General features: G+C 48.9%; 2 protein-coding genes and 1 pseudogene across 12 annotated transcripts in view; 1 reads left to right on the forward strand and 2 right to left on the reverse strand.

The window, feature by feature from the left end:
- Nucleotides 1–1627: 1627 nt before the first annotated feature.
- On the reverse strand, nucleotides 1628–11596 carry CUNH12orf65 (chromosome unknown C12orf65 homolog). Of its 2 annotated transcripts, none has more exons than XM_036353877.1 (3): nucleotides 5535–7163; nucleotides 3571–3878; nucleotides 1628–2333 (listed from the first exon to the last, which is right to left on the reverse strand). In XM_036353877.1, the coding sequence occupies exons 1-3, from the start codon at nucleotides 5596–5598 to the stop codon at nucleotides 2094–2096; spliced, it is 612 nt and encodes a 203-aa protein (XP_036209770.1). In that variant the 5' UTR covers nucleotides 5599–7163; the 3' UTR covers nucleotides 1628–2093. The 2 variants fall into 2 exon arrangements, with proteins under 2 accessions (XP_036209770.1, XP_036209771.1); XM_036353878.1 differs by lacking the exon at nucleotides 5535–7163 and adding an exon at nucleotides 11479–11596 and having other exon boundaries at nucleotides 1629–2333.
- The window catches only part of MPHOSPH9 (M-phase phosphoprotein 9), a 39542-nt gene continuing 28226 nt past the window's right edge, over nucleotides 10925–22240 (forward strand). For 2 of the 10 annotated variants that reach the window (XR_004974862.1, XM_036353867.1), the window contains exons 1-7: nucleotides 10925–11904; nucleotides 14372–14634; nucleotides 16662–16815; nucleotides 17786–17875; nucleotides 18070–18593; nucleotides 19827–19953; nucleotides 20831–20921. Coding sequence is in view for 9 of the 10 variants with exons in the window: in XM_036353867.1 (XP_036209760.1) it covers nucleotides 14528–14634; nucleotides 16662–16815; nucleotides 17786–17875; nucleotides 18070–18593; nucleotides 19827–19953; nucleotides 20831–20921 (1093 nt within the window). In the remaining variant the exon portion in view is untranslated. Of the gene's footprint in view, nucleotides 11905–14153; nucleotides 14635–16661; nucleotides 16816–17785; nucleotides 17876–18069; nucleotides 18594–19826; nucleotides 19954–20830; nucleotides 20922–22240 lie in introns of those variants that run through there. The other 8 variants (XM_036353869.1, XM_036353870.1, XM_036353874.1 and 5 more) reach the window with 8 other exon arrangements.
- On the reverse strand, nucleotides 11582–12822 carry LOC118678594 (annotated as a pseudogene).

A 22240-nucleotide genomic window follows, 5' to 3' on the forward strand; every position in this document is an offset into this window, starting at 1 on the left:
GTGGCATTTTTAAAAACAGCTCCTCAAGGAGAGGTGAGAGACCTGTCAAAGGTGGCATTTTCCCAGCTGACCCAGAAGCATGGTGGGAAGATGTGATTAGCACAACGGGCTGGGGGAAGCGTTTGCTTCAGGGAAGTTGCAAAGTTGCGTTGTGGTGCATTTTAATTGCAGTGAACTTCAGGGGGTGCCAGGAAAGAACGCATGAACAGCAGTGAGAGCAGTTCCTCACTTTGCCCTTCACCCACCCCGCCCCCTGCAATTAGGACCTTCTCAGTCTTTAGGTGCTAATCCTGTGAGCGTTTCCTGGGTGCTGCAGGAACCTGTTTTTCGTGCACCGTGGCCACTTCACATGCTGCTCTGGTGCCGGACAGCGCCCGGAGGTGCTGGGCGTGTGAGAATCCGAGTGGTGGAGGGAGCTTGTGCTATGAATCCCCACGGGGTGAGCACTCACTTTGGCCAGGGGTATGGGCAGTTTCGCAGGCTCGAGGCAGTCCGGCCCTTACAGGACTGGCCATAGGAAGGGTTCTAGGGAGTGAGCTTGTCTGCAGAGATGCCAAAAGGTGCAGGAAAGGAGATGGGAATGGAAGCTCCTGTCTGCAGCTCTCCCGCCCTTACCGGCTTCTGTGTGCTGTTCCAGGTACCTTACCTGGCGGCCTTGGGGTGGACGTTGGAGTGGGGAAGGGTCCTGCCACTGCACCCAGGGGTCTAGAGAGCCTTGTGGAGGATACCTGAGCTTCCGGACGAGGTCACTGCCTTAGGGGTCAGTTTCTTTGGCTGCAGAAATGAGGGAGGCGCTATATCTGATGGACCTGCTCACCTCACGGGTCTTTCCCGTTAGTTTTCTATGGGAACTTGTGAAACGTTCCAACAAGCCAGGCTATGGACCTGCCTGAACAGCCCCAAACAACGGTCAGGGCAAAGGATGGTGATGGCGTCGAACAAACTCACAAGCAAATCGGATTTCTGGAAGCTCATCCCTTCTAGACCTGCCTGTAAATCCACCTACAGGGATGATGCGCCTACTTCCTCATGGGAGAGGCCACTTGGTCATGTGGTACAAGCAGCTAGTGGGGCCAGTACCTTACTAACCTGCATGTCTTTTCTGTCTTGTTGTTTTTAAACATATTTTTATTGATTTCAGAGAGGAAGGAAGAGGGAGAGATAGAAACATCCATGATGAAAATCATTGATCAGCTGCCTCCTCCAAGTCCCCCACTGAGGATTGAGCCCACAACCCGGGCATGTGCCCTTGACTGGAATCAAACCTGGGACCTTTCAGTTCGCAGGTCGACGCTCTGTCTACTGAGCCAAACTGGCTAGGGTGCCGTCTTGTTTTTATTCTCTTAACCTGACATTAAGCTGACCTCTAAGTATCACTGAGCAGTGACCTCCCAGCGGATGATGTTACCCTACAGGTTATTAATCTTTGTCTCAATTTCACAGGTCTCCATAGAAATGGACCTTTTTAACAGTTATACTTTTTTAAAAAAATATATTTTATTGATTTTTTACAGAGAGGAAGGGAGAGGGATAAAGAGTCAGAAACATTGATGAGAGAGAAACACCGATCAGCTGCCTCCTGCACACCCCCCACTGGGGATGTGCCCGCAACCAAGGTACATGCCCCTGACCGGAATCGTACCCGGGACCCTTGAGTCCACAGGCCGACGCTCTATCCACTGAGCCAAACTGGTTAGGGCATAACAGTTATACTTTTAAAAAATAGTCCTCCTTTTCCCCCCCTAACCTTTGATAATAAGGTACCCAAATGTACAGCATAAAGACATAAGGCGACACCCTTCTTGATACGGCCCAGGTCCCGAAATCAAACTGCCTGCCACCTGCAGCCCCTCGGAGCTGCTTCTCACGACGACGACCCGCCTCCGCCCCAACCCCCCCAAGAAGCCGCTGTCCTCCAGCAGGGACCGCCTGCGTTTCTCTCAGGTTTATTTTAAGTGCATCTCTATCCACAGTTTAATCCGCCATGTAAAACAATTCGAGGCTTTTTAAACCGCGCAAATACTGCTTTTGGAGCCCTGTAGCCATGCGGGTGAGGGACCCCGCCTTCTTCCTCGAAAGCCTCCGGCGGCTCCTCACTCCGAACCCGCTGTTCCCGCCGTGGAGCTCTTACTCGCCTCCCAGAGTTCCTTCAGCAGCCTCTTCTTTTCCAGGGTCTGCTTTGCTCTCTTTTTCCGTTCTTGCTTTTTCTTCTCTGCTTCGCGTCTTTCTCTGTAAGCGACACTGTTTTCCTCGTTGTAGAAAACGTCCACTTTCTCTTGCAGGATTTTCCGAGCCAGCTTCCTGTTCTGATCGAGGGACCTCGTCTGATGGCACTGCGGAGGGAGAGGAGGATGGTGACTCGAGAACCGTAGGCTGGTTCTCGGGCCCCCAGGACTCAGCACACGCGACCTCGTCCCTGCAGAGGGGGCGGGCCCGGGAGGCAAGGACACTGGGCAAGAATCCCAGCGAAGGGGTGACAAAGCCAGGGCGTGTCCCTGGCCCACACCCATGTCGGATGTGGCTTTCACAGCGACTGTTTCTAGCTGGGAGTGTGGTTTTGTTTAGAAGCAACGGTAGCCTTTAAATAACTTACAATCCCAAATAATGTAGAAAACATACACTGAAATGCCTAGCTGTGGGCAGGGCATGAGCACTTTGTGTCCGAGAGGGAAACGGGGCTCTCCCATCAGTCGCCACAGCATTCGCACGTGATGCCTGAGCGCGGGGGCCGGGCCGGCGAAGCTGGCTGATGGGAATTCGGGGATGTCAGGGCGGGAGAACGGCACCGAGAGAGAATTTGGAGAAAGTTATATAAAACAGGTTAAACCAAAGTGATGTCAGGTTTCAGGCTGTTCCCTGTGGCTCCTGATGACAGGCCCTCCAGGGGGAAGAGCAGTGGTGGAGACAGCGATGTGCTCTCTCGGGGAGAGCCGGCAGGGCCTGGCTCGTGCCTTAGCCTCTGTGCCTCCCGTTCCTCACCTGTCCCGCCGGGAAGAAGGGGTGGAGGGGCCTGTGAGGACTAAGCTGAAGCTCTCGAGGCCCTCAGCCGTGCCGTGTCGCTGGTACCGAGGCCGGCTGTGCTCTTGGTCGTATCTCAAGGCTCAGCGGCCTCTCGGGCCTCTGGCCACACAGAGCGGACGGGCAGTCCCCCTGCACCGAGGCACCATTTCCTAGAGGGGCAGGTGTGCTGGCAGCTGGGATGCGGGAGCTTGGTTTTACAGGGAAGGGAGACTCCCACAGGCAGCTGGGCAAGCTTCTGAGCGCTGGGAATGGCTGGTCTGATCTCATGCTCAGAGGGGTGGGTGTCACTGGCCTCGGAGGAGATGGAGGGCAGCAGCCAGGCCCTCAGGGCAGAGGACGCTCGCAGACCTCCGGGGCCTGCTGGCTGCTCAGGGAGGGAGCGCCCACGGCAGTGCTGCGGTCACGGGCAGCCATGCTTTACGAGAACCCTGCTGCCTGCCAAGTTCAAGGGCAGCAAGCGCCTGGCTCCAGAGGGGCTGGGAGGAGGCTGCACTGGACGAGATGTGCCAGCCTTTGGTGAACTCGGAGAGCCCCGCCCGCTCCCCCTACCTTGACGACCAGGCCCGAGGGCACGTGCTTCAGCACCACGCAGTTGCTGGTCTTGTTGGTTGCCTGGCCCCCCGGACCGTGTCCTTTCACAAACTGCTCTTCCAGGTCACTCTCTTCCAGGGAGAGCAGGGCGGGGTGGTCCTTCTTGCCGGCCACCTGGACCCGAGGGACTCCTGCTCCCAGGGACAGCAATGCCGGCTTCTCCCTGTACCAGTGTGCCCAGGGCACGGGGCATATTCTGGTCAGCGGGGCAGGAAAGCGAAATGAGCCCAAGGTGCCCATGGACAGGGGCTCTGCTTGCCGAAGACCTGGATCAGACAAAAGAGACAGCCCTTCAGGGGGAGGCCCTGCTCCCATGTTCACGTCAGGTCCCAGTTCAGACGATGAGGACCATCTCGTAGGGAGGGTATTAGGAAGTGAGTGAAGACACATGACTCGACTGTATCCTGCCCGCTGGTAAATATTTTCTTGTAACAGACCAGAAATATCTTCTTTTAAATGGACTTAAAAATATGTATGTGTGTATACACACACACACACACACACACATATATGTGTATATATACATACATATATTGATTTCAGAGAGGAAGGGAAAGGGAAAGATAGAAACATCAATGATGAGAGAGAATCATCGATCGGCTGCCTCCTGCACACCCCCCACTGGGGATGGAGCCCGCAACTCAGGCATGTGCCCTGCCTGGAAATAGAACTGTGACCTCCTGGTTCATAGGTAGATGCTCAGCCATTGAGCCACGCCGGCCGGGCTGGACCAGAAATATCTCCAAGGCCCCCAGAGGTGCTGTTTTCTCAGGAAGGAGAGGGTTTGAGTGTGAAGCTCAGAACAGGGCTGTGATTTGATGTGTTAAACAGCACATCAAGGCCGAAGTGGGAGCTGAGTCTGGTGACATTATTTACGTGCTGGGGAGTCTCTGAGATCCACACGTAGGACGGTGTGCCATCGCCTGTGGACGGCTGAGCCTAGACAGTGGGACCCAGTAAGTATCACTATCCATCAACGTCATGACTGTTGTTTTTCAATGTTTCCAGTTTCTTGGGTCTGAATAGGAACACCTGTCCCTCAGACACACGGCCAATGACGTGATCCAACTGGTCCGCGGCGTAGGCCCACCGAACCAGCCGACTTGCCTGAAGGCGCCGGGTAGGTTCAAAACACCACGCGCGATGTTCTGTGAGCCACGGGAGGTGGAAAAGAGCTAGGCTGTCTTCACGGAGCTCGCCTATCTAGCCAGAGGGGGACACAGTCAAAAAGAAAGTGGTATTGACAGCACAATTAAGGAACTGCTCGGAGCAGCCTGAGCGGAAGGCCTCAGTTGACAAGTGCAGAGGATGGCAGCCGTGAGGACACGGCGAGCCCACAGGCTCTGGTGTCTTTTTCTTTCGAGGGTCAGGGAGGCAGGAATCTGAAAGGTGTTACCTCTTCAAAGATGTGCATGTGGACAGGGGCGAGTCACAGCCTGGGCGGCTTCTCGTCTGGAGAATGGAGACCCAGCCTCGCCACCCACCCCGGCAGGCGAAGGGCCAGAGGAAAGAGTGCTCAGAGGGGCTTTTGTGGGGCCTTTGAAGGCAAGAGGCTGGTTTCTAGCAAAACCCCTGTTGCTCAGGGAGAATGAGAACTGACTGTGCCCCCTGATTGGGGCCTGACTGGCACGGCTCAGTGTTTGAGCACTGACCTATGAGCCGGGAGGTCAAGGTTTGGTTCCCCATCGGGGCACATGCCTGGGTTTTGGGCTCGATCCCTGGTTGGGGGCGTGGGGAGCAGCCTGTTGGTGGTTCTCTCTCATCATTAATGTTTCTGTCTGTCTCTCCCTCTCCCTTCCTCTCTGAAGTCAATAGAAATAATATATTTTTAAAAAAATTGATGAGTAGAAAAATAAAAAAGAAACATATAAAAAACTTGATGAGACACACACACAGAGAAACATCCATTGTTGTTCACTTACTGATGCATTCATTGTTGATACCTCTCCGTACCAACTGGGGATCGCACCCGCAGCCTTGGTGCATCGGGGTGATGCTCTAACCAACTGCGCTACCCGGCCAGTTTTGGATGAGAGCCTTCCTTTCTGTCTCTACTATTTCTACAGAAAACACACTTTGCAAGGCTTACGCCAGTGCTAGTTCTCACTTCCATGACTGTGCGTGGTCCACCTCGTACGTCCGTGTGAGAAGCCTGTGTTCAGCGCAGTCAGCCGTGGGGGATAGGAAGGTGCAGTGGTGAGGGCTCCATAGCTGGGAGGAGCGTGCCACCAAACGCTACTTTACCCACTGCCTCTGTCTGTCGTGTGTGCGATATTCCGGGATTCTCCTCAGGAAAGAAAACGATAGACCATAAACCGGGCACTCTGCCCGACGTCGCGGCAACAAAGAATCCACCTCCTAGAAACGGTTCCCTGAACGAGACCAAGTCCCTGTCCAGATGCCCCTTCCTGCTTTCAACCCGCAGGACAGGACTCCTTTGTGCCTCAGACAGCGTCTGGTCCCTGGATTAGATTCCTTGCGGACAGGAGCCCAGCGCCTCTCTTGGGGCTGCTCTTCCGTGAGTGAGTGAATGTGACCGGGTGGGACAGCCCTGGGGCAGGGCCGGTGACAAAGGAAGGAAGCGAGTGGGAGACAAAGGGCGGGAGGAGGGTGCTTTGTCAGGCCAGTGTGGTTCACATCTCTCTTTCTGTCCCAGTTCAGAGCCACTCGCACACTGGAAGGTCTCCCACCAACTGGAGCTCAGGAAGGTCCCCAGCACCCGGCAAATGGCTGGTTTGTGTAACAGCCAATCCCAGCAGCCAATCGGGCGAGCCCGAAGACGTCTGGTATCTCCTGGGGCTTTGGCGCTACTCCAAGGACAGCTGAAAATGACAACACACCCATGGTTCCACTTCCCCAAAGCTCAGCGAAGATTCCGGATTGGATTTCAGTTTTTGTGATACCCGCAGAGCAACTCCAAATCTTCGGGGAACAGTAAGAGCAGCTGAAATCAGAGCTCACCGTGACATTAAAAAAGAAAAACAAAGGTGACAGAAGTGCTGGTAAGGGGACACCAGCCAAGGGGAGAGCTGAGCTCTGATTCCTTCCTGGGAGTGGCAGCTCAGTCCGGGGCTGGCTCCCACCCTCACTTCCGGCAGCTTCAGCGCATCCCTGCTGAGTGCAGTTCAGGGTGAAGCCTCTTATTGTCCAGTCCCTTCTCACTCGGCCAAGTTAGAGATTAGAGGTGTCAGGCCTTTACAAAAGGGAATGGTAATTTGTTCAATAGTAGTTTCAATGTCTACCAGGAGCCAGGCCTGGGCATGGGGAGCCCCAGGGGCCTGGAGCATAAAAGATAAGGTAAGATGTCCATCAGGATGGGCCGGAATGGATGACCTGCCATGGAGCTGTGGTTCTCACGCTTTTTCTATGGCCCAAGTCACCTGCAGGGCCTGCGACGGGCCTTGCAACCTGCTTCTGTTAGGTGCCCCTCGTCCTGACCTCACAGAAGTGTCCTCAAATCGAACTGGAGGAGCAGATGTGGAGAGGACCCAAGATGGGGCTTTAGGAAAAACGGGGGTTAAGTCCTCATCACTCAACCTGTCTGGTGAAACCCCCCCCCCCCCCCCCCGCCCGGGGACCTTGTTAGAGGAGATACTTGTCATCAGGGCCTGAGGCTCTGCATTTAAAATTTTTTTAAATTTGATTTCAGAGAGGAAAGGAGAGGGAGAGAGAGAAACATCAACAATGAGAGAGAATCATGGGGATTGAGCCCGCAGCCAGGACATGTGCCCTGACCGGGAATCAAACTGTGATCTCCTGGTTCACAGGCTGATGTTCAACTACTGAGCCACTCTGGCTGGGCGAGGCTCTGCATTTCTAACCAGCTCCCAGGGGAGGCTGTACTCCTGGTCCAGGAGATGCACTTCAAGGCCCAGGTAAGGGCTTTGAGCAAGGCTTGTCGGAGTGTCCTACCTGCAGGGTGAAAACCCCAAGATCAGGACGTTAAAGAGATGGAGGAGGTGGAAAGGAGAGCTGGGTGAAGCTACTTAGAGAAAAAAGTGAAACGATTATTGATTTGAGTTCACAGAGCAGGTGAAATGGGAACAAGGGGATGAAGAAGCTGGGTCACCTGGAGAACGAACTCCCGAAACGCTGGCTCCCATGCATTCATGTGCTAGAACAGCGCTGCCTGGTACACACAGAACGCAGGCCATGTGTGGAACTCTACATGTCCTAGTAGTCCCATTAAAAACAGTAACACAGCCCCTGACTGGCGTGGCTCAGTGGTTGAGCGCCGACCTATGAGTTGGGAGGTTGCTGTTTGGCTTCCTGTTGGGGCACCTGCCTGGGTTGCAGGCTCGATCCACAGTAGGCAGCTGATCAATGATTCTCTCTCATCATTGATGTTTCTATCACTCTATCTCTCTCCATTCCTCTTTGAAATCAATGAAAAAAATAAAAAAAGGCAGGTCTCAGAACAATGGGCAAAGACCAAGCCCAGTGAGCTTGAAAAGGCTGATTGCAACCTTGCAGCTTTAAAGTCAAAATGGCCAGCTGATGGCACCAGAGGCTCCGTGAGAGGAGGATTCTGAGAAATGCTTAATGCTAATTCATGTTTAAAGGTGAGTTTTGGGGCTCCCTGCAGAATGGGAGGTCAGATCGAGCAGCCTCCCTCTGCCTTTCCCACCGGCTCACCCTCCTGCTCTAGTTGCCTGGAACCCTTCTGAGAGGGAGCCCCTCCCAAATGGAGCCACTGGGCCGGCTCAGGCCCGAAGCAGACCCTGCCTTTCCTCTCCCACAGGAAGTGTCGCAGAGACTTGGTTCTCCCAGAAGACAAGCATAACGGGTTGAGCAGGAAATGCAGTTATCATCTTGGATTTGGGGGGGAGAGGAGAGGCTACTCTAGGTCTGGTCGAAGTTTAATAGGCTTCTTGCTGCGGTTCAAGAGGCAACAATGAAGCAGATCAAGAGAAAAGCTTTCCATTCATCCCATAACGCCCTGTTCAGTTTTTCTTTTAAACAGAAACCTCTGACCCCATGGAGAATGACACCCGTCCTATTCATGAGCATCACCATGACTGTCTTCTATTTATGGCATCTAACAGGAACTTTATAACTTACACCCAGGCTATTAAAATGAGACAGAAGCACATAAAAAACCAGCAATAACCATCCTCTACATTTCCTCCTAAAAAATTCTCACGCCTCTATTACCATAATGATGGCTTCTGTTTGTCTGGGACTTAAATGTCAAAAGCACTTTCAAGTAGGAGTGTATTTGATACAAATAAAGCGATGCCTACTACCTGGGTTAGTTCAGACTTATCTTGGAAGAACATTAGCTGGTCCCCCTCCCCCCCCCTTTTTTTTTTCAATCCTCACCTGAGGGTACTTTTTCCATTGATTTTGTAGAGAGAGTGGGAGGGAGGGAGGGGGAAGAAAGAGAAACATCAATGTGAGAGAAACACATTGATTGGTTGCCTACTGCACGAACCCTGACCAGGGCTGGAGATGGAACCTGCAACCCAGGTACGTGCCCTTGACCGGGAATCAAACTCCTGACCCTAAGTGGGCTTGAAGGCCAACACTCTAACCACTGAGCACACCAGCCAGGGCAGCTGGTCCGTTTCTTAAACTAAATTGGTCCTTTCTACAGCTTGTTTCTTTACCTTTCGTAACATCTCCAGACCAGTCCTTTCCCTAGCTCTTTAAAGTGTTAGCTCATTCCCTCAACTTTCTCTTCTTGACTCTTCTTCCTCTCATTTCTTTGGCCCCTGAAAGGCTATCTTGCTTTGTAGTCAGAGCAACCTGTGTCAATGTCTCGACTCTCTATGCAACTCTGGCCATGTTTGCTCATCTGTAAGACGGAGGTAGTAATACCAGCTGGGGTGAGAAAAATCACACGTCGCCACAAATGTGAAGCAGTGAGCACTTCGGATCCCTACACCATGGAGCTCAGGAACCCGTGACACACCACACACACTGTGGTCTCAGCGCACAGACCCACTCTGCAAACTCACGACTTCATGGGTGTTTATTTGATTAGAGCTCAGAGCGAAAAGGCTTCTAGAACAGCGACCTGCTCATTATTTTACTGGGGATGGTCCCATTCAAGAAGTACTTGGAAACCTTGAAAGTACCAAAGACATACTGTTAGGTGAGGTCATAATTGTGATCCAGGAAAGCAGGTGCCAAGGAACAAATTATGATGCCAGGAACACAACTGGACTTTCCGGCAGGTTCAAATGGAAAGATAAAAACCCACCTTCATCAAACAAGTCCTGGTTCAAACTTAGAGATCTTTAGGGATTACCTAATATGGTAAGAAAAGTCGGTAAAGATGGAAAAAAAAAAATCCGTATTTAAATGTATACCTCATCACTTCCATATTTAATGGATAAACTATAGATTTAGTTTTAGAGTTCCTCTTTTGCTGTGGAGAACTGGTCCCCCGATGACAAACTTTGTATATAAAAACCAACGACAGCCCTAGCCAGTTTGGCTCAGTGGATACAGCATCGGCCTGCGGACTCAAGGGTCCCAGAATTGATTCCCATCAAGGGCATGTACCTTGGTTGCGGCATATCCCCAGTAGGGGGTGTGCAGGAGGCAGATGATTGATGTTTCTCTCTCATTGATGTTTCTAACTCTCTATCCCTCTCCCTTCCTCTCTGTAAAAAATCAATAAAATATATTTTAAAAAAACCAAAACAAAACCAACGTCACAAAATAACCCCCTGGATAACAGGCACTACATTTTTCAAGCTACTAGCGACCTCTGTTGCTGAATAGCCTGATCTTATCCCAGTCAATGTAAAAGACAGAGAGATCTCCGCCATAAAGCTGTCAATTTAAAGACTCCGCCCCGCCAGTGTGGCTCAGCGGTTGAGCATGGACACATGAACCAGGAGGGTGCTGGTTCCATTCCTAGTGCAGGCACATACCTGGGTTTTGGAGCAGAGCCCCCCGTGGGGGGCGTGCAGGAGGCAGCTGATCCCTGTTACTCTCTGGATGTTTCTCCCTCTCCCCTTTCCCTTCCTCTGTCTCTCAAGTCAATAAAAACATATTTAAAAGAATGAAATAAAAGCACCATTAAGAAAATAATTTGGACTTTGGTTAGGTATCACACGAGCATAATATCAGCGGGTGGATTAACACAATGTGGGGTGGGTGGGGGTTCGATTCATTTAAGCTTGCCGTCCTCCAGGCGCGCATGAGGTCTGGGTGGGAGACGATGCTTTCCGGCTGAAACGTTATTGCTAGGGATTCTTGGCGGGCTGGGATGCGATGGGCGGCCTCGTCCCAAGGGCAGGCACAGCTCCGAGGTCCCGCCCGCTCAGGCAGCTCTAAGTGGCAGCCAAAGCCCCTGCGCTGTGGACTCGGGACGCCTGGAGGGAAATCTCAAAGCTGCAAGTACCGGAAAGGCTCACCAGCTTGAAGGATGTGGACGCAACCGAGCGAGAGAGGGGGGCTGGGGGCCCACGGCGAGGGGCGCGGGATCTCTCTCGTCCTTTGAAAGCTCTGACAGGAGCGACGCTGACACCTACTATGTGCCAGGCCTGCAACAGCCCTGCTGCGTGCGTGCTACGGGCGCGACAGGCTCTGCTGAACAGTCCACGGGGACCGTTCCATTTGTCCTGTTTTCTGCAGGGCGTGGGCTTCCCTCTCCTGTCCCCCCTCCCCCCGGTCCTTGAAGATCGCCAAGGCCGACCCCCCACAGCCTAGGCTACACCAGGTGCAGGGAAAGCAGCTCAGGTGTCTGCACCGGCTCCACCGCACCGCCAGCAGGGCCTCAGGTCAACAGGCTGCGCGACTCAGGGTCGCAAACCGGAAAACTCAAGGCGTCCGGGCTCCCAGTCTTCTTTCCAGAGCCCTTGACAATCGTGGGTAACCGTGCGGGTGCCGGATTTCTACGCGGACACTTACCCGACCCCACGATCGGCCTCCGCCCCCAAAGACCTGGTGGGAACCAGAATCACCGGCGAATAGGAATCGCAACGCACTCTCGCGTCTGCGCATGCGCCGTGCTTCAGCCGAGGCTCCCAGCCGCCTTCTTACCAACTGCGCATGCGGAATGTTGAGGCCTCTTCCCGGTAAAGCTGCCAGAGAACCAATCAGACGAGAGGGCTTGACAATGACCACGCCCCGCACCAGTTCCCAGGCGTTCGACCTCCGTCTCCCGCGCGAGCTGAGGGGAGGGAAGGGGGAGGTCGCAGCGCGCGCAGCTGCTCAGTGTCTCCGCCCCCTCCCGAGCGGCCAATCGCCGACCAGGCGCCGGGCGCGCGCACGCTCCCTGAAGTTTAACGGTCGCGAGAGGCCGCTCGCCCGACGCTGAATTGAATCGGCGGCCAGGTAAGCGGCCGCCCGCCTGCAGGGAGCTGCCGGTCTCGGGGGACAGGAGGGACGAGACTTAGAAGACACGGCCTTAGAGGAGCCCTGAGCGTGCTGACGGGCTAGAGGGCCAGGGAGACGACGGCCACACGCCGCAGCTCTCCCCCAGCCCTCGGGCGTGTGGGGGCTTTGCCTGCGGCCGGGCGCCCACTCTAGCGTCGGTGCCCTTGAGTGACACCTGCGCGGCCCAATGGCAGAGCGCCTCTCCCCGAGGGGCGGGGGGCTTGGGGAATTCCTCGTTTCCTTCGCTGACCTGGGGAATCGCGGCCGCAGTTGATGGGACGACGGCCTTGCGTTCGGGCGATTGCGTGCGCCCTCCCTCGCCTTCTCACGTGGACCCGAGAGCCCGCACCAGCCTTTGGGGTCCGGACACCCGACCTCTGCAATCCCCCCTCCCTTCCCCCCTCGGGCTCCCGGCAAAGCAAAACTGCACGTTAACTTTTATAGCAGCATCAGGCCCCCATCAGCCGTTCGCTTCTCCCCCAACTCTTTTTATTTTGTTAGGGGTCGGGGCGGGGGGGTGGGGAGAAACCAAAAGCATGATATTTTGTTGCTGTGAAATATAAAACGGTCTCTGTACTATTTATTCCCATGACGTTTTCTTAAAAAAATTTTGCATTGTATATCAGGGTACCCCCCTCTCCCCCTTTAACCTTCACCCCTCACCCCGCGGGTGGCGAAGCATCGTCGCATTTAAAGTGGTTTTCCGTCTGGATCTCCTGCATCCGGATGATCTCGGCCGGGGAGGAAGAGATGGGCTGCGGGTCCTCGTCCCCTGGGAGCTTGTGGTTCTTTCTGGGAGAAGAGCGAGGTGATGTGCATCCCGGCGTTTTGGTTGCCAGTTGGGAGGCGCAGCCCCCGGCGTTTTCAATACCCCATTTGTCGTCGGCGATGGGCCGAAGCCACTGGGGAGAAGTCCACTGGGTTCGGCCCGGTGACCCTTGGCCTCCACACCTGTCCCTGAAGGACGGGGTTCCCTCCGTGAGATGACGCGTTTGAGGTTGTGCTTTGTGAAAACCAGGCCCAGGGAAGTGGGAGCCTAGAGGAACCCGAACGCTAGATCACTTTTCTCGGTCTCACTCCCTAAACTTCACATTTTGTGAGCAGCAAGGTTTTCTTTTTGTCTTGTGTGTGTTTTTAAAATACCTGAATTTCCTAAGAAGGAGGCATATTGTTTGACTCTGTATACCTAGTGTCAGTTCAGTTTTAGTTGATCTGGCAGATAGTTTATTTTTAAAGAAGTAATGCATGCACAGGGTACAAAAGGCCGTGGAGTGCAAAATGCATTCCTTCCACCCCACCTTCCAGCCGGTGGGAAACAACCATGGTGAACAGCTTCATTGGCTGTTTTTAAGACCAAGTTAAATACTGAGTTCTTTGTCATCGACTCACTGTGCAAATCAATAAGCATGGATGCTTTGTAGAATTTATTAAACAAATGGACATGTAAGTTGTTACCTAGTAGCATTGTGTCTAGAACCTTGATTATTAGACACATACAATTCTGAAATCTTACCTGGAAAAGATGATGCTATTTTGCAGATCCACCCCTATTGTATATTTTTGTTGAGATATAATTCACATACCACAAAGTTCATTATTTTAAAGTATACAATTCATTGGGTTTTAGTATATTCATAGAGTTGTGCAACTATCACCACTGTAATTCCAGAACTTTTCATTGCCCCCAAAAGACACCCATACCTGTTTTGGTCACTCTCATTCTCCCCTTTCCTCACCGACTGGCAAACATTCATTTACTTTCTATCTCTGTAGATTTGACTATTCTAGATATTTTGTATAAATGGGATCATACAATATGTGGTCTTTTACTGAGTTTCCTATAATGTTTTCATGGTTCACATTGTAGAATGTTCATCCGCATTGTAGGATGTTCATCCACATTGTAGCATATTTGTCCACATTGTAGCATATCTCAGTACTTCATTCCTTTTTTTAATACTTCATTTCTTTTTTTTTTTTTTTTTTTTTTGTATTTTATTGATTTTTTACAGAGGAAGAGAGAGAGATAGAGAGTCAGAAACATCGATGAGAGAGAAACATCGATCAGCTGCCTCCTGCACATCTCCCACCAGGGATGTGCCAGCAACCCTGGTACATGCCCCTGACCGGAATCGAACCTGGGACCCTTCAGTCCGCAGGCCGATGCTCCATCCACTGAGCCAAACCGGCTTTGGCTACTTCATTTCTTTTTATGGCTGAAAAGATTCCTTTATACCACCGCATTCGTTTATGCATTCATCACTTGATGGGTATTTGGGTTGTTTCTGCATTTTGGCTATTGGAAATGATGTTTCTCTCCGTAATGTAGACCTGTATAAAAGGATCACAGTTGCCAAAGTTATGAAGAGATAGTTGCTAGGTTTAGTGGCTTTTTAGTAGTATTTTTTCCCCCATTCATTTTCAGAGTCTTGGGAACTTAGGATATTTCACAGTTCTGAATGTTAGCAACTGAAAATGCCTGTAGACGATGAAGCATCTGAAGATGACCCGGATTCAGTTTCTTCAGACAGTGAAAGAACCTACACTTTCAAATGAGAGAGCATAACAATTTCTGTCCACTATGGAAGATGCTGACCTGGTGAAACCCTTACAAAAAACCTCATCTTCTGTAGAATCTGATATAAAAAATTCTCCCTACTCTCTTGGACTGAACTTAAGTACTAATAGGTAAGAATGGGATAGATAGATTTTTTAAAAATGTATTAACAAATAAAAATAAATTTATTTGCATAGATTACCAATTTATCCAAATAGTGTCATAGTTACTGATTTGCACTAAAAAATAAAACAAAATTATGATCAGGATCTGTTCAGGGACAGATAAGAATAGTTTTAGCGCTTCCATGTTTTTTATTTCTGCCAGAGGTATGTACTTTTGCATGGGGAACTGTGAGAAAGAACTTGTTTTTGCTAGTTGCAGTGGTCTTTATACCTTTTTTTGGTTTTCAGTAAATTACAAGAATATCATTAAAATTTAGTTGCCTTAAAAAAAATTGATTTCAGAGAGGAAGGAAGAGGGAGAGAGAGATAGAAACATCAATGATGAGAGAGAATCATTGATCGACTGCCTTCTGCACGACCCACACTGGGAATCAAGCCCTCAACCCAGGCATGTGCCCTGACCAGGAATCCAACCATGGTTTATAGGTTGATGCTCAAACCACTGAGCCATGCCGGCTGGGCTATTTCTACATTTTTAAGATAACATGATCAATAATGTTTAATATTGCAGAAATAGCTCACCAATCTGGAAGAAGCAATTAAAGTTGAATACTAGGAAGTAAGAAAAAAAAAACACCTCATACCAAGCCGACAAAATAGATTCCGCCAAACAATGCATTTTATTTTTAAAACGATCCCATGTTTGGTTTGTTTCTAATCAGAGCCTGTTCACTCTGATTGTGTACATAGTCTGACAAGCTTGATTACTTGGTTTCTAAATTTACAGTAGCTGAAAACCAGCAAAGAGGCAGGGACTGTTAGAGGAGGTCAGCCATAAAAAGGAGGCACAATAAAGTGTAAAAGGCAGTCTGGTGCCTGCTGTTAAAGGGGCAAATGCCTTTACACACAATAGGAGGAAGCATAAATTAAAGGAGGGCGCAGGAAACAAACCAGGCGTGGGAGGTGGTCCAGAGAGATGTCTGCCTGATAATCTCGACCCACTGCCAAAAGCTGGTCCTGCGCTAGTTTCCTGTGCCGCGGGGCCCCTGGGAAGCCCACTTCCAGAACCTAGTGTTGGATTTGCTGCAGGAACCAACCTACATGTGCCTTTCCAGTGAGAATTACGCAGCTGAGCTTGCCTCTCTTTTCACTGCGACTACAGCTAAACTGGCCAAATTCAAATTGGGTTAATATAAATCCCTGATGGACAACAGATTCTGTGCTTCTATCCTTCGAATTTTTATTAATATTTTCTCTGCTTCTAATTCTGTTTTGCTGTTATTTTCATTAGTATCCTCTCTCTCTCACATTCTTAGTGAAACAAAGCAGAGTGCAACTGAAGAAATGGAAATGGCCTTTCAGCGATTGGAATTTAAATAAATGTTAATGTCGTAATTATGCTTTTTGTGTTTGTATGAAACAAATCTGAAATGAACTCATCTCCAGTTTGGAAAGGCAGTCCTCCTGGAGAGAATCAGTGGTATTTTGCACACTGAATAGGCTAAATTCGTCCTGAATATTTGGTGCTAATTTGCTTGGCACCAAAGATGTGCAAAGATAAGCATCAGCTTATCACGCCAAATTAGAGGGATCCAATGAACAAGACTCCACTGTCATTCTGGACAATGGAGGGTGTGGGGGGAAGAATTTCATTACAATAAGGGGCTGTTCTTAAAGGGGGCAAACAGTCCTCTGCAATATTTTAGATCAGAGGGGCTGGAGTGGGGCTGGAGGTGTTGCTTATTATTGTTTAGCAGAAACTTTTGTTTTCCGCTCGGACTTCCGAGTATCCTCTCACTTTTGAAACAGGCCTTTCTGTTGTGTTCTTTAAAAAAAAATTAAATGCTGTCTGTCTTTTTACTGCTATTTTTCTTTCGTGGGCAAACTTGTGATCAGATTTGCAACAAATGAAGTGCCATTAAGAAGGATTAAATATCAGTGGTTTGTACTGCTCTGCTAAATCTTGAACTGCTGAATTATTCAACACTCTGGTAGAATGAGGAAAACCATTTGAATTATTTATGTTTCAACAGAAGTAGCCCCCACCTTAGTACAAATGGGGTATCCTCTTTCTCAGGGAAGACCAGACTGGCCGTAACTCAAGGCACAGGTGAAGCCCTCACCTCTTTCATGCAAGAGCTACAGCACAGCGGGAGCACTGACTCGGAGCTTTGGAAAAACTGCGAGGTATCTAGTTGTGTTTTGTTTTTTTGAATTTTAAAATAACTATAAAGGTGCCTCTATGTAAGTCTGAATTGTTAGAAATGGATATCCTGTAGCGCATGACACTGAAGTTGGTGCTAAAGTGAAGTGACCGGATATATTAACGGTAATGATATTGAATGAATGTGAAAAAGACGGTGAGAAGTGTGTCTTAACAACATATTCGTGATTAGACAGAAAAGCCAGCGACTTTGGTGTGTATTGAGCACGGGGCAGAGAGGATGAGAGGGGGTGCAGGTGTGGGGGCCAGATCGGGCAGGGCCGGGAAGGATTGGTAGGAAAGACACTGGGAGGCTTTACCCAGGGCAGCCCGCGTTCATGGCCGCTCCTGTGACATTGTAGGTTATTGCGTGTGGTCCATGACTGAAAGCACAGCGGCCGGCCAGTTACAGGCGCACTAACTGCTCTGGGGCGGCGGGTGGGTCAAGCCCTAAACAGGCTGGGAAGAGTCGCAGGCCAACTCGGGGTTTTTAGTACTTTTTCAGCTGTACAGCTTTAAACTCTTCAGTACCCGACTTTAAAAAGGTGTTTTTGCACAAATAAATTAGGGGCTAAAATTTCATAATACCAAACGATTTCTTGTTTTAAGATGTGGGATTCTTTTTGGGAGTGTAAGTCACTGTTAAGAAAATCCTTAGTTGTTATGAGACAACTGTAAGGTGCCCCTACCCATTCTTATTCAATCCAAAATGATAACAGAGAACATCAGATTAAGATGCCAGTTGGAAAAGGAAGATTTACCCCATAAGAAAGGGGTCCCCAAGCCTATGAACTTGTATTTTTACATTAAACATGGTTTTACAACTATATAATTCCACTTACAAATTTTACATTAAAAATACATTGTTAAAAAGACCCTTTCCTACTGGAGGAATTTTTCTGTGAAATATTAGGTTAAAAATGATCCTTAACTAAAATATTGTGTAATTATTAGGCCAGGTGGTTACAGCTATTCAACTTGGTGGAAAAACAGTGCCAAGAACAGATAGCGGCCCAGCAGGAACAGTTCCACAACCAAGTCCAAGTAAGTTGTTATTTACACGGGCGTCTTGTTAGGTGTAAGATATGTACTTTATATCAACTTTGTTTATAAACTGAAGATAAGACGTGGATTATCTTTAGAGTAATGTCGTATTTTGAACACTATTTTCATACCATTTATAAAAGTGTGATGTTTAATATACTTTCTTACCTAAACCCGTCACTTTTTATTTTCAGCGGGTCCAGAAGGAAATAAAGAATTTAGTCAAGTTACAGAGCAGCAATGCTTCACGGGCTTCCTATGACAGAAGTTCTCTGAGCGAACACCTCTCTTCAGGAAGGCAGATGGGGTTCTTTTCTGAAAACAGTGACAGAAATGAGTCTGTCCTCAGTTACCCAAAATCCAAAGAACCTGAAATGCAGCAGGAAACATCCCCATCACAGCCAGACTGCAATGTGGACAGCAGCTCAGTGAGCAGTGGCTATGGGACCTTTTGTGTCTCGGAGTTAAATACCTGCACGTCTAAGGGCCCCCAGGAGTTCATGGAGCACACGGAGGCTTCGGTGGGGCAGTGCGGGGCGCCAGCTGTGCAGACCTCGTCTCCTGTGGATGGTGGAAAGCACAAGCGTTTCTACATCCATTCTCCCCAAGAGTTCAGTGACTCGTTGAAGGAAGACATTTCCATTTTTCCTGGTGATTTTGAACACAAGTTTCTCGGTGAAAGTAAGATTTTGGAAGTGTACAGTGGAAAAACAAGTAGGTACGTAGAGTTTCTGCATCATTTGAGGGGCATTTACTTGTTTAATACACTTAGAATCTAGCAGATAAAGCTCCTTTTCGTTGGACTGTAATAGAATGAGATGCATTTGAACATTTATCTGTTTTACCAAAGTCTTTCAGCTAGTGCCTGTGGAAGTTGGAATAAACAAAGCACAGTATATACTAATGATTCCCCCCTTTTTTTTCTTAACATATTTTTATTGATTTTAAAGAGGAAGGGAGAGGGAGAGAGAGAGAGATAGAAACATCAGTGATGAGATAGAATCATTGATTGCTGCTTCCTGCATGCCCCACACTGGGGATTGAGCCCGCAACCCAGGCATGTGCCCTGACAGAACGGAACCGTGAGCTCCTGGTTCATAGGTTCATGCTCAACTACTGAGCCACCCGGACCGGGCTCTTCCCATTTGCAATGTTATGAGACTACTAAACCCTTAAGGTGGGAGGGAGGCCTTGCCAGAAAAATGCCTTCTAGGATTTCTAGTCACTATAAACTTGCTCAGAATGGTAGTATAGGACTATGTCAACAGTGGGATTTTGTTACACATGTTTATGTAATTGAAAATCAAAAATTATACACAAGCAAGAAGCATTTTTCTCAGACTGTTGAGATCTTGCTTCCAGGCATGATATAAAATATAAACTTTATATCTTATTTAAAAAATTATACGCAAGCATACTTGATTTTGTGTGTCTTTTTATATATAAGAAGAGACTTGTAAGTTTAACAACATTTTGATTGACCCAGGGGCTTTTTAGTAAAGGAACTGTAGCTGAATGTTTGTAAAACAAAAAATCATTTAAAGTTATGTAGATTCCCCTCAGTTTCCAGTTTGTATCTGAAATGCACCACAAAGTAAGGTGTGCAGCCAGAGCAGCCAGTCGTGTGCACACACCGTGTAGTTATTAGTCCGTGGGAATAAATGTGCTCCCTGTGGAGGTAGATTTAGACCTGGAAGCGTGGCTGTGTGGTTTTGCTTTGGTTGACGGCTATAGACTGTATGTACTGCTGATCGCTGTTGGTCTTTTAGTTCATTTTGCCTTTGGGAATGAGAAACTGGAAAAAGAAATGTAGGTGAATCCATAATGTCCATCCGCCCTTTGCTCTTAGAAAACAACTCAAAGCCCTTTCCATGATACGGTGTCGGCGTGTATTTAGTTTCTCATGGGAAGGATGACACCCAAAGAGTCATTTTGGTTTTCTCTTTTTAAGTAGTAAAGCGATCACATCATGGGCGCAGAAGCTGAAGCAGAACCACCCGAAGGGAGCCCATGCCGAAGAGGGGTGTCCCCAACCCACGCAAGGAGCCGAGCAGCCCCAGAGAGTGCCGGTGGACAAGGTGGGTGACCGTCACTCCGGGCTTCCTGCCTGCTCATCGCACAGATGTCGTGGTCAGGTTGTTCCATTGACATCTCTGTCTTTTGGTGGCACAGAGGAGTGGAAGCAGCGATTGATTGGCCCTAAGTCTTGCTTCTTTCCCAGAAATCAAAACTAACGAGGGAGAAAATACTAGAAAAAATGAACTGTTTTGTAAAGGCCCTAATTCTTTTTCAACTGCAGATGTCACATTTAAACAGAGAGTAATTCATTTCATTGTTTTTAAAAACCCTCAGGGAGGCCAGTGGTTGAGCGTGGACAGTTTGATTCCCCGATTCCCCGTCAGGGCACATGCCTAGGTTGCGGGCTCAATCCCCCAATAGGGGTGTTTCAATCTCTCTTTCCCTCTCCCTTCCTCTCTCTGAAATCAATAAAAATATATTTTTTAAAAAGATGTAGTCTACTATTTAAAGTTCATATTCATTATTGTGGTTTTCAGAGTTGATTTGATTTAATGTAGTTTGAATGATAAGGTGAATTATTATAGCTCTTACATTCATTTTTATACCAAAGGACTTTAATTCTAGGCACCTCACATTTCTTTTGCAAGTAGATTGCAAATTATTAACACATTTTCCTGCCAAACTCATTGAATAACACCTGCTCCCAGTTTTCTCCTCTCAGGTCTGCAGAAAACCCAAATGAACTTTTCTAACTTATGTAGGAAAAGAGAATTATTTGCTGTTAAATTCCTGTTGTTTTGCATTCTTGCAACCAGAGGGCCAGCCAGGTGTTGTGCACGGACCCCTGGCAGGTCTCTGCGCCAGCTTCGACCTTGGTCAGCAGTGTGTGCCTGGGGTGTTTAGCTGGCAGCTCACAGTTGTCCTCTTGAATTGCAGTTGGAGTTCGCTGCTGCTACACCACCTCATGCTTTTTACCTCAGTAAGCCAGACGAAAACCCCAATTTTTGGATGTCTGATTCAGGAACAGGTATGAAACTTACATGTTTAAAGATTTTTTCCCCCCTTTTTCCTTTTTAATAACAACTGCATTTCCCAGCGGGGAGACTCACGTGCATTGTGTGAGAGTGGTCTCTGTAAGTGAACGCATCGTAGCTGTAGCTTCCGTACTTGGTGTCTGCCTACTGTCAGGATAGATGCGTTCCTGCAGGTATTCTTTCTTTCTTTTTTGTTGTTGTTTTGTTGTTAATCCTAACCAGAGGATATTTTTCCATTGATTTTTAGAGAGAGTGGAAGGGAGGGGGAGAGACACACATGGATTGGTTGCTTCCCGCACACGCCACGCCTGCCTGGGGCTGAGGAAGAGCCTGCAGGTATTGCAAATAGCACAGAAATGACCTCAGCATTTTCATGGTGCCTCAAAAGAATGAAATGCAAACTCTGGGAGCCATTCTCCACTCTCTATTTTAGTTCTAATGGTTTTACATAGTGGCTCCGTTTCCACACTCCTGCATCAGTTCATCGGGAGGAATTAGCTTTGCCTTCTGAAAACTTCTACCCCAACCACCTTCACACTGTCACCTTAATGGAGCCCCATCACCTGTCACCTGGGCTCCTGCGACTTCTTCCCTGCCTCCCTGCGCTCACCTTTCCATCTGTGCTCAGCGCAGTAGCCAGCCACCTGCTCCTTGTTAGAGACGAGTCAGAGCACGTGACTCCTCGGCTCTAACCTCTGTTAGGCCTTGGAGTGTCTGTGAGGCCTATGGAGGCCTGCGAGAGCCTGCCCTGCACGCTCCGACCGCACGCTCTGCCGCTCTCTGCCTTTCTCTGCTTGGGCAGGGAGGCTGTTGGTCCACAAAGTTCTCACTGGAGGGCTTTTGCATGGGCTGCTTTCTGAACTTGGAATGTTCTGCCTCCCTCATATGTGGCTGAAATGGCCAACTCCTTCTTAATTGTTACTCTGCAGTGAGCCAACCCTGACAACCCTGTCCAAAACCAGCACCTACCACTCCCCCAATTACATATTCCCTTCTCTGGATTTTTAAATTTTACCAACTGAGTGCTCACCACCCTCTGACTTTCTGTGATTTTCCTGTTGTTTGGGTCTCAGTCTCCCTGCGCCCAGCCTGGCACAGTAGATGCTCAATAAATATTTAAATTATTGAATTCTTTACATTGCTTCCATATAAGTCTGTACTATTCACAAAGAAATTGTTGTCTTTATATTTTTTAAATTATGCTAGTTGATCTTGACTTGTAACATATTTCAACTTTAAATACTTGGGTCATGAAGACAGGACTTTTACATGGTAAGGCATCATGTGAACTGTTTTCCGTCCAATGAAACTT

Source organism: Myotis myotis, unplaced genomic scaffold, assembly GCF_014108235.1.
Source record: "Myotis myotis isolate mMyoMyo1 unplaced genomic scaffold, mMyoMyo1.p scaffold_m19_p_20, whole genome shotgun sequence".
NCBI lineage: Eukaryota > Metazoa > Chordata > Mammalia > Chiroptera > Vespertilionidae > Myotis > Myotis myotis.